The sequence below is a fragment of the Protobothrops mucrosquamatus genome, unplaced genomic scaffold, assembly GCF_001527695.2.
Source record: "Protobothrops mucrosquamatus isolate PMUCROS unplaced genomic scaffold, P.Mucros_1.0 scaffold_198, whole genome shotgun sequence".
NCBI classification, from domain to species: domain Eukaryota; kingdom Metazoa; phylum Chordata; class Lepidosauria; order Squamata; family Viperidae; genus Protobothrops; species Protobothrops mucrosquamatus.
The window spans coordinates 1,478,016-1,489,511 of NW_015386274.1; the positions used below are offsets into that span (position 1 = coordinate 1,478,016).

An 11,496-nucleotide genomic window follows, 5' to 3' on the forward strand; every position below is an offset into this window, starting at 1 on the left:
AATATGGGTGTGTTTGCATACACATACTTATTTAATTCTGCTTGATCCACAAATATAAGTTTAAGTGGTTTTAATATTGAGTGATATTGAGAAAACAGACTGACAGTTTTACTAGGAAATGGTACCCGTATTTTCTGGCGTATAAGACGACTTTCTAAACCCTGAAAATCTTCTCAAAAGTTGGGGGTCGTCTTATACGGCCAGTCGTCTTATACGCCGGAAAATAGGGTATACAGTATTTGCAGCGTTGACACCTGCACTTTTAGCCACAATAATGATAAAATAATACAAATTCAATATAATTTAATAATGTAAATTCTCCACCATTCGCTTCTGTCCAGAGATGTTAGATGCAAGTTGGGATATGACAAAATCTGAAGTACACTGATTAAATCATTTATTTATTGTTTATGTATTTCTCACCTTTAATATTTTTATATATTATTTATAGGTTATTTTGCATTAATTAAGTACAGTTTCTGATTTTCTTTTTGTATGCTGTGTAAAGTCAAATAGTTTAATACAGGAGATAATACAAGACTGTAATAAACAAACAGAAAAATTATGCTGTGGAATACAGCTTTGAAAGTCTTAAATTTATAGTCTTTGCCTGCCGTTCCATTTTTATCTAACAGCCTAACTGAAAAAGATACAGTTGATCAAGTTCATTGATAAAGTTAATGGAATTAACAACAACAAAAACTCATATTGTGCTACTTGATTAATACAAGGAAAAATATTGGAACACTCACTTCTGCTGGTCTTTCATTGTTTCAATGATAGTGCGTAGCTCTTTAACTTGTAACCTTAGTTCTTCCAAAGCTGCTTCACCTTCGCTTGAGTGATCAGTCTTTAGCTTTCCCTCAGTACTGAACAAAGAAGGGGAATTTGACCTGTGACCTATGGTTCCTACTGAAGCCGGATGAAGTACAGATGAAGAAGATAAGGATGAAGATAAAGCACTTCCACTTGTTAAACCTCCTGGCTTTGTAGGCAAAGAAGCTTTGTTATCGGACACCTGCGAAACAGATAACAAAAACATTTGGAAACAATATATTTGGATCAGCAAGTTATATTTTTCCAGCTGTGTCTTGTTTCAATTACTTTAGATGGTCATAAAAGAGACAGTGTAATTTTCTCACAATTTTAAATATTGTTTTATCAACAAGCAAGCATGATCTTGAGGCAGACAATCAACCATGAGAATGTTGGGCAGACTTCATTCTGAATTGCTTTTTCTGCCTCAAAAGAATGCCAAAAAAGAAGGGGGAAAATGAGAATATGAAAAAAGAATATAAGTCTTGTTTCTGCAGTATAGTAGAAATAAAAATTAAGGCATGACATTGGGGTTTTTCTTTTAAGCTATCGAATTTAGCTAACCATTTTGCAGCACAGAGATGCTTTAGAACTACCATTCCACAGTTATATGAGTATTGTAATTGAAGAAACTATAAAATGAACGTGAAGAACATGCTTTACAATAATAAATTCTAAAATTAATCAATTATCATTCTGTCTTTAGCCTCATCTTTTAAAGGATGTGATATAAATGAAATGGATAAAAGAGTCCACTTTCAGCCAAAAATAAGGTCTGGACATGGGACAAAAAAGGCAATGGTCGCTCTGGTCAATAATATTTGTCTTACTTGACTTCTCCATAGCAATCAATCTTTTTAGATTGCCTATCAAGGTTAAGGGTAAGATATCTAGTTCTACAATGGTTCTAGGATTAAGTGGCTGCAACAGAGTTGGAAGAATAGCAAATCCTGAATAAATTATCACAGTTTTATTAAGATTCCTTATATTCTGTAAGGGAGAAGCATGAAGCTGATGTAGGATTTGATTCAGTCAAGATGCACATGTGATTTTTTTTTATTTTTGCTTCATCTTATTTGGGAGATGGAGGAATTGCTGAAATCAGAAGTTGAAAATCTACAGTAATATTCTCCAATTTAGCACCTTACAGATGTGCTAGGATTCCAATTTCCATGTTCACTGGGAATTCTGGGAACTCTTGTCCCAACAAATTTGGAGAATGTTTGGTTAGTGAAGAATGGAATATAAAAACTAGAATGTATATTAGCTGCTTAATGTTTGTGTTAATTATGCCTCAATGTAATAATAATATTGACAAAATCACCATCAGTCAATTTCAAAAGGGAGCTTCACTTGGAACAGCTTACTTGCTGTGACAATAGCTTTAACACCATCTGTAAGGACCCACCCCACTTTGCATCTTAAGAAGACAGAACTCCTAGAATATTTCTTCCAACAGGCATCTTTATTAAGAGAAAGCTGGATGCAGGCGTTCTAGACAGGACTTGGGCCCAAGCTCTCCCATTCAAGGTTTTAAGGGATCCCCCATTAGCCACACCCCATCACCTCCTTCTCCCAGCGACAATCCCAGGCATTACATTCTCACCCCCTTTTTCTCACTGCCGGGAGGAGACTTCAGAAAGGATTACATGAAAGCTAATGACCCCCATTGTTATTGTTAGTCCTTTTGGTGATATCCACATCCAGTCCCTTTGAAGTAGGCTGAAGGAAGTGAGGGCCATAAAGCCCCTTTGTTCACCCCCTTCCCTTCCTCGTATGACAGAATCCAGAGAAGGCAGAAATGCGGTTTTTCATAGTTGATAACTAGAGATGGAATATATTTGGATTCTGACACCATCAAACAATATCTGCCTATTCAAGATCCTTGGGAAGGACCTGATAGGTGGATAAAAATGCCAAATCCAGTTTAAACATGTGGCTGACTTTGTGACCATCCATGATAATAATAATTGAAAGCTTCTGGAAAAAGAAATTCACTGTTATGTCAATTGTGATTGGAGCTCTCAAAGTGATACCTACAGGATTTCTCAAAATCTGAACATATTGAATTTATCAGACCTGAACATCTTAATTTCCCAACAAAACAAAACCCCATCTTGGTTGAAACTGCCTATATTTTAGACGCTAACTTAATAGCGTTTAAATCCTTGTTTCAAACTTAATTAAGTTTCCACCAATCTTAGACAGTGAATCTAACAGTAGAATGCCCATACATTATATTGTGCTGTGGTGTCTGTGCTATGCTATACTATCATATATTATTATTATAATTATCATAATATAATACATTTTATTATATATATATGTATGTATGTATGTATGTACTGTATGTGTGTGTGTGTGTGTGTATCAAAATCCAGTCACTAACAAACATTTAGATATATAGTATGACAAGCACAGATATAGCAATGAATTTGGCCTAGAGAGATGTGCCACAGTAGAAATAAGTTGGGGGAAAATCATAATCAATAATGGAATTGAAATGTTGAATGGCTAACCCATCAGGAGCCATCAGGATTAAGCCTATATTTTACAGCTGGATAACATCAAACGTGAACAAGTAAAAATATGATTAGTACAGAACACATCCAAAGAGTATGAAGAGTGCTAAAGATAAAATTAAATGGTGGCAACACCACCAAAAACATCAATATCTGGGCCAGGCCTGTAATATGATATTGTACTTTAATTATTAACTGGACACAAGGTGAACTGGACTGTTTGGATCATAAAACAAGAAAGCTGATGACTATTCACTATGCATTACATCCCCATAGTGATATTGATAGATTATACCTGCCCATAGAAATGAAGGCAGAAGTTCACTTTGAGTAAAACTAATTGTTGAAGAAGAAAAGCATGAACTGGCAGATTATGTAAAAAAGTCAACAACTGAAATGTTAAAAATTGGAAGTTTGTACATGTACATGATTTTTTAAATATCATAATTATGTAATCAAAGCATGAATAAAATGCAGGAAAGGAAAAGGATTACATGGTCAATTTCTACAAAAGATTGGGGGGGGGGAAATGGATAAAGATAAAACTTGACAATTGCTTATAATTGGAACATTAAGAAACAAGGCATGATTTTGGTTGTGCAAGAGCAAGATATTCAAATAAATATAATCAAGGCTAGGATTGAAAAAATTATCAAATGATAAAGTACAGGTAGTCCTTGAGTTACGAGTGTAATGGAGCCTGCCCATTCCACTCGTAACTCGAAAACTCGGAGTGAATCTTGTACCTCGAACAAGATCACTCCCTTGCTTGTTAAAACGCAGGTGGCTCGTTAAGTGCACATGAGGTATCTCAGGGTGGGGAAGGCCATAGAGGGCCTAGTGATGGAATAGGCCCCCAAGGCCTCCCCGACCCACTACGATAACTCATGTTTACCCCTTCCTTCCTGCCACGCCAGACTCACCTTCAAAAGATCCGTCTCCTCTTTGCCACAGTTCCTGCTGCCGCCTGGATCTGAGGCTGGGAGATACTTCCGCGGCCAGAGGCCTTCTCCAGGCTGCTGACACCCAGACATGGGCTGCTGGCCACAGAAGCGTCCCCCAGTCTCAGATCCGGATGGCAGCGGCCTGTGATGTCACGGCCCGGCCTCCGTAGGCACGCGAAAGCATCCCCCAGCTTCGGTTCTGTTCTCTGTTGCAAAGAACAGAGGCCTAAAGTACCATGAGATCATGCAAGATCAGTATTGTGAGATCTCACCCATCTGATTTCGCGTGATCTTGCATTACTTTAAGTCTCCATTCTCTGCGAACTCACCAAAGGCCTGGAGCAGCCAAGAAAGGGAAGGATCTCGAGCTTCACAGAGTGTGTATTGAAGGCCTAGGGAGACCTGGGGCAGGGGTGGGGAGGGAGGGAATAACCAGGGTAAATGTTGCAGAGCCTCTGCAATCGCCCGTAAGGGCGAACGACTGCCATGGTGTTGCAATATTCGTAATTTCGGGACTTGCTCGTAAGCACTAGGGGGCGCTTATTGTATAACTTCGAACGAGTGTTAAGTGAACGCTTGTAGCTCAGGGATTACCTGTACAGATTGTGCAAAGAAGCAGAAGAAACAGTAGATCATAGCTGTTGCAAGAAGATCATGCAAACTGATTATAAAGAACGATAACACAATCATCAAAACGATTTACTGGAACATCTGTAAAAATTATCCTGTACTAGTAATGAAAAATTGATGGGAATATGTAGTTGAAAAAGTAGTAAAAACTGAGCAGGTTAAACCATTTTGGGATTTCCAAATAAAGACCTATAAAGTCTCATAACACAACAGATATAAAAGTGGCTGAAAAGAAGAAAGTGTGGATAATTGATGTAGAAATAGCAGAGAATAGAAAAATAGAAGGACTTGGAGAACATCACAAAGTGTAAAGATCTGAAAACTGAAATTGAAAAATTACAGCATAAATTGGCCATGGTGGTCCCAGTGGATACTGGGATGGCACTTAGAAAATTCACAATTTTCATCTGTCAGTTACAAAAGCCCAGAGTGCTTGGATTTGCACAAATACTATGCTAATACATTAAGACATCCTAGGTTCTTGAGAAGAACCTAATGCATATGAAGGCCAACATCACTGAAGAACTGGCAACTGTCATTTCACATTTTTGTCTATAAAATAATAATATAATGCTACATTAAGAACCATAGGTACCACCCTTGTTGAAAGTTACATATAACTTAAGTAACTTACAAGTGAAATTGTAACAGTCTTTGCTTTCTTTAATGGCTCAACTACTTTATGTGGTAGGGAAACTTGTTCTTCTTTCTCATCTTCAGGACTTGGTGAATCAAAAAAATCAGGACTAGAAAGTGAAGACTGTGGAAATAACATAATATATTCTTTTATTTTCAAGTATTCAAAACATGCACACTCTATAACATTTCAGTATTGCTGTAATTAATCTGAAAACAAAAATAATTGTTTGTTGTAAATGTAACTGTTGTAATTAATCTGAAAACAAAAATAATCCTCTGTTAGTTACACCTCACGTAATGTCTCATTAGCTGCATGCTTACTAACATTGACTGTGGCAAGATACTGATGTGGCCTTCCAACTATGAACTGCTTCCATCAAATCACTACCAAACTACTGAAAGTAAATCCCATCCAGTACAGGTAGTCCTCAACGTATGACCACAATTGAACCCAAAATTTCTGTTGCTAAACAGTTAATATAGTGAGTTTTGTTTCATTTTATGACCTTTCTTGCCACAGTTGTTAAGTGAATCACTGCAGTTGTTAAGTTAATAACATGGATGTTAAATGAATCTGCCTACCCCATTGACTTTGCTTGTCAAAAGGTCATAAAATGTAATCTCAGACCCTAGGACCAGGGCTTTTTTTTTGTCATAGAACGCCCAGAACAGAGTTCCGGCACCTTTTTTGGATGGAACTTTGTAGGGTAGGCAAAGCGGGTTGTATGACCTGTGTGAGTTCCGGCACCTTTCCCCCCCCCCCCAAAAGCACTGCCTAGGACAGGGGTAGGCAACCTTGGCTCTTTTATGACTCATGGACTTCAACTCCCAGAATTCCTGAGTCAGCATAGCTGACTCAGGAATTCTAGGAGTTGAAGTCCATGAGTCATAAAAGAGCCAAGGTTGCCTACCCCTGGCCTAGGACACTGCAACTGTCATAAATATGAACTAGTTGCCAAGCATCTGAATTTTGATCATGTGACCATGGGGATGTTGGAATAGTCATAAGTGTGAAAAAATGGTTATAAGTCACTATTTTCAATGCTGTTGTAACTGAACCATCACTAAATGAACTGTTGTAAGTTGAGGACTACCTGTAGTCCAATATCTTCTGTCATCGCCATTTGATCTTATAGGTTTTGATTTAAGTGAAGTATAAGTTTGGATATTTCATAGACTTGTATTGCCTATATGAAAATAAATACCACTTTATTGATTTCTGGGCACTGATCACCTGTGTAGATCAAATACTATTTATCATACTTGGATTTCCAAAAGAAGGAACATATGATGTGAAGCATAGAAGCTTTTGTCAGATTTGTCTTTATCAATTTATGTTTGGTATGTATGATTACCATTTATTTTTTAAATTAGCAAAAAATAGTGACAAAATAAGGAAAGGTCCTTTTTTTACTCTAGCCTTTCCTGTATGCATATCTATGGTTTCACCATTATTTTTTTTAAACTGCATGTTGTTTTATACTACTTTATGCTATTTTAAAATCTCATAGTTCTTCTAACATTTTGTGCTATGTAAACTGCTTCAAGAGAGATATGGGAAATAATATACAAATATAATTACTGTAGTTAATTAAAATAGAAACAAGTAGAAGATATATGATTTTGAATAGTGGGAAAAGGTAACGGGGGGGAAAAGAATATTTAAGTACACTGATGCAAAATAAGGAGATAAATGATTAAACTCTTAACAGTGTGAAAAAACTTTCACTGAATATGCTATGCTTTTGTTGAATGTTATCCTACACATGACTCTCAAGAAGTATATCTTACTGAGTTGCTTCAAGGTAACATGCATGATTTAAAATTGCTTAAGTAAAATAAGAAGCCTGAAGAAGAAGTAAAATAAGTGGTATAAATATAGAAATATCTTTGTATAAGTGATACCATTTTATTGAAGTACAGCTGCCAATTGTCCATTTATGCTGAAAATACAGAGCATTGGATAGGCAACTTGTATCTCAGAATCCCATAGACCAGGGCTTTTCAACCTTTTCACCCACTGTACCACTTTTAGGATATGGCAATATTCGAGCACCAGCGGTCGCCTAGCAAGGTGTCAATAACTTGATGACCAAATTAAAAAAAAAAGGAAAAAAGTGATAAAGTACAGGTAGTCCTCGACTTACAACAGTTTGCTTAGTGACTGTTCGAAGTTACAACGGCACTGAAAAAGTGACATGACCATTTTACACACTTATGACCATTTCAGCATCCCCAAGATCATGTGTTTTACATTCAGATAATTGACAACTGATTCATATTTATGATGGTCACAGTGTCCTAGGGTCATGTGATCCCCTTTTGCAACCTTTTGACAAGCAAAGTCAATGCGGAAACCAGATTCACTTAACAACCATGTTACTAATTTAACAACTGCAGTGATTCACTTAACAAATGTGACAAGAAAAGTCGTAAAATGGAGCAAAACTCATTTAACAAATTTCTCACCCTTTTTCCTTTTATATCCTCTCCTCCCCCCTCCTCCTTTTATATCGGGGTGTCAAACTTGATTTCATTGAAGGCCGCATCAGCATTGTGGTTACCATCGGGGGGCCAGGGAGGATGTGGTCTGTGGGCTGGGCATGGCTATGGGGGGGATCCAGGGGTCTTCGGTGGGGATGGGTGGGACTGAGATGGGCGCTGGGGCATGGTCCACCAGAGGAGTCTCGCTATCCCTCTTGGGCCATGCGGGGGACTCCCAGACAGTGGCGTGGGCTGCCCAGAGCCCTGGGCAGTGGAGGACAAACACCCAGCCCTTAAGTTCCTGGGGATACCAGGACCCCGCAGCCCAGCCCAGTCCAGTCTTACTTCCCCGAGGGGGCATCCAGTTGCGCTTACCTCCTCATTAAGGCTGTTGTGCTCACTCTCCTTGCCAGGCTGCTCATGGTGGGTGGAGGAGGACAAAGTGCATGGGTCAGAGGGAGGCCCACTGTCTCTCCATGCGAGGAGACCCAGCTTTGTAACTAAAGCATCCTTGGCAATAGGATGGGAGACCATCAGGATAGGCCAGGAGGAGGGGCCAAGGAGATGGCGAAAGGGCAGCAGTGCTGCTGGTGGCCAAGTGCTAAAGCAGGACTTCTCTCAGACCCTTCCTCCCTCCCTCCTTCCTTCCTTCACTGCCTCCCTCCTTCTCATTCCCATCTCCTTTCTTCCTTCCTTCCTCCCTCCCTCTCCAGGAAGGGACAAAGGGAGGGGAGAGGTTGCCAAAGGTTGCTTGAAAGGCCACTGTAAATTCCTGGACAAGAGCTGCACAGCCTTAAGAGCAGAGTAGCAGGAAGATATTTGCAATGAGGGAGGAAGAAAAACAGGCAAGAAACACAGCTGGGGCAGTGTTACCCTCCGCAAGGAATGAGGAAAAGCACCATCCCTTGGAGGCCCTCGCCCATTTCACATACCCGGCTCTGTGGCCTATGGGGGAGGGGACACCATGAGTGGAATGAGAGTCCACATTACCTGTGCGATGCCACCCAGCCCCCAACCTTCCCAGTTTCGGCAGGTAGTGTCATGCTTCCGTCGAAGCCTGAATCTGCTGAGGAAAATGAGCTGGAACTGGAGCCTATGGAAGTCGAGGTAGATCTGTCTGTGGCTTCAGAGGAATGTGGGGAAGAGCAGGCTGAGGAAGGCCAGGGCCTTTCAGGACTGGGACAGGATGAATATGAGAGACAGAGCTCAGGCGATGAGCAAGGGCCACCCCCTCCTAATCCTAGAACACGGAGAGTGGAGAGAAGGAGGGAACAATGCAGGCAGGCTCAACTACTCAGAAGGAGAGTGCCCAGCCCCTCTCCACAAGGCACACCTGGAGACTGAGACTTAAGGAGACGCTGTGGGGAAGGGCATTTGTCGGGAACAAGCACTGAATGCTTGGATGTTTGTGTGCCATTGCTGATCTTGGAAACAACTCTTTGATCTCTTGTTCTGTGTTGTGATTTCTGCTTGGAAACCCTGAAACTCTGACCATTGGACTGGCTGACCAACTTGATTTGGTGTTCAAAGACCTCAGATTGAATTTTGGCTTCTCTTCTGAAACTGCTCAGACAAGCTTGTATTTCCACAGACTCGTTAGATTTTGGATGTATGTTTCTTTCCTTGTTATCTACGTGGCCTTGAGTAAATTACTCTTCTAATCTAACTGTGTGAGTTGAAACCTGAAGGAGGACGGCTTGTTTCATACACACATTTTCCCTGTCTAAAGAGTTAAAAACGTATGAAACTACTTGCAGCCAGAGGCTGCTGAAGGTGTGTGTGTCTTACTTTGTTCTGGGGCTTGCCAGAAATGTGGGAGCATTTGGGGAAAATTTGGAGCAATTAAAGCGCGGTTTGAATTGCCAGCTGACTGCATTGCCTCTGCGCCATGCCCTGGGTCATCTGAAGTAGTGGCATGCTCTCCTCACAGCACGCTGGGCCAGGCGAGGTGAACCTAGCGAGAGGTTGAATCTGCCTGGCCTGGGCCGAGGCAGCAGGGGCCGGTACCTCACTGTTTTTAGAGTGGCCCAGCGGGCCACTTTGCGGGCCGGATGTCGCCCATGGGCCTTGTGTTTGACATTGTATTATATCCTCTCCTCTCTCCCTCCCTCCTCCTCCTTTTCTCTTTGGTGCAGGTCCAACTGACTCCTCTTCCCAAGGCTGTTTTTTCCCCTCCCTCTTCCATCAAAACCTCCTCCTTTTATAACCTCTCCTCTCCCCCCTCTTCCTTTTTTCTTCTAGGTGTGCCGGAAGTGCTGATCAGCATGTAGCCACACATGTCAATCCTGCCGAGCCCTGCAGCTCCAGCTGACTCTTGCTCAGGCTTGTGTGGCGCTGCCGCCACTTCAGCTTATTCCCCTCCTAGGATGGTTGCGTGCCACCGGTTGAAAAGCCCTGCCTTAGACCATGATTATTGAAAACTAACAACATGATTTCTTGGCAGTTTTGAGATGGATAATAGATGAAAATTAGTCTAATCCCTACAAGTGGTCCTTGGTTTATGTCCATTCATTCAGTGATGGTACTGAAAGAGGGGGATTTATGACCCACAGCATCCTTATGGTCATGTGATTGTGATCCAGGTCTTCGGAACTTAGCTCACAATTACAGTGTCACAGCAAACCATAGTCATTTAATTGTAATTTCCAACATTCCTGCTGGCATCCCACAAGTAAAATCATTGGGGAAACTGTTAGGAAGATAGATGTTGCAGTCATGTCAGTTCTCCATTTAATGCCTATATGGTCCTCATTTAACAATAGCAGACAAAAATGCTAGAACTGCAGTCACTAAGTGCCTCAGTCATGTGATGTCATGCTGCATTCATGCTGCATTCTGGTCCCAATTATCCTTGTAAACTGAGGACTATTTGTATTATGAATAAAAAACTAATTAAGAATGCCTTAAAGGAAGTTAAAATAAGCAGATGTTACTTACAGATGTAAATGACTGTGATGGAGGCCTTCTGCCAGTAGCTTTTGGTCTTGTAGTAGTTGGATGGCTGAGCTTCTCTGCAACTGGTACTATGGAATCAAACCCTTCCAAATCTTAAAAAAACATGGAAGAGAGGCAAATATATTAATATTACAAATACTATGATGAAACTTTTAAAATTTAATTTCCATATTATTTTACATTACTTTGATATTATCAAATTGAGACATAGGGCGGCATCTGTAAGTATTTATTTACTTTAAAGAAAATATTTCTGTCAGGTCTTTAGTTAATGCTATACATCAGACACCTGAAAACCATTAGATAATAAAGTAGTCGAAAACTAATTTAAATACAGGTAGTCCTTGACTTACAACCATTCGTTTACTGACCGTTCAAAGTTACAACAACATTGAAAAAAGTGACTTATGACCGTTTTTCACTTTTACAACCGTTACAGCATCCCCATGGTCACATGATCAAAATTTGGATGCTTGGCAACTGATTCTTATTTATTTATTTATTTA

At 40.2% G+C, this 11,496-nt stretch overlaps 1 protein-coding gene across 1 annotated transcript in view; it reads right to left on the reverse strand.

Moving 5' to 3' along the window:
- Positions 1–11,496, reverse strand: part of SH3KBP1 (SH3 domain containing kinase binding protein 1) — a 196,218-nt gene that overhangs the window by 10,069 nt on the left and 174,653 nt on the right. Inside the window, exons 15-17 of the mRNA XM_015825255.1 lie at positions 10,973–11,082; positions 5,547–5,672; positions 753–1,018 (exon numbers count right to left, since the gene is read on the reverse strand). Coding sequence (XP_015680741.1) covers positions 753–1,018; positions 5,547–5,672; positions 10,973–11,082 — 502 coding nt within the window. The remainder of the gene's footprint in view (positions 1–752; positions 1,019–5,546; positions 5,673–10,972; positions 11,083–11,496) is intronic.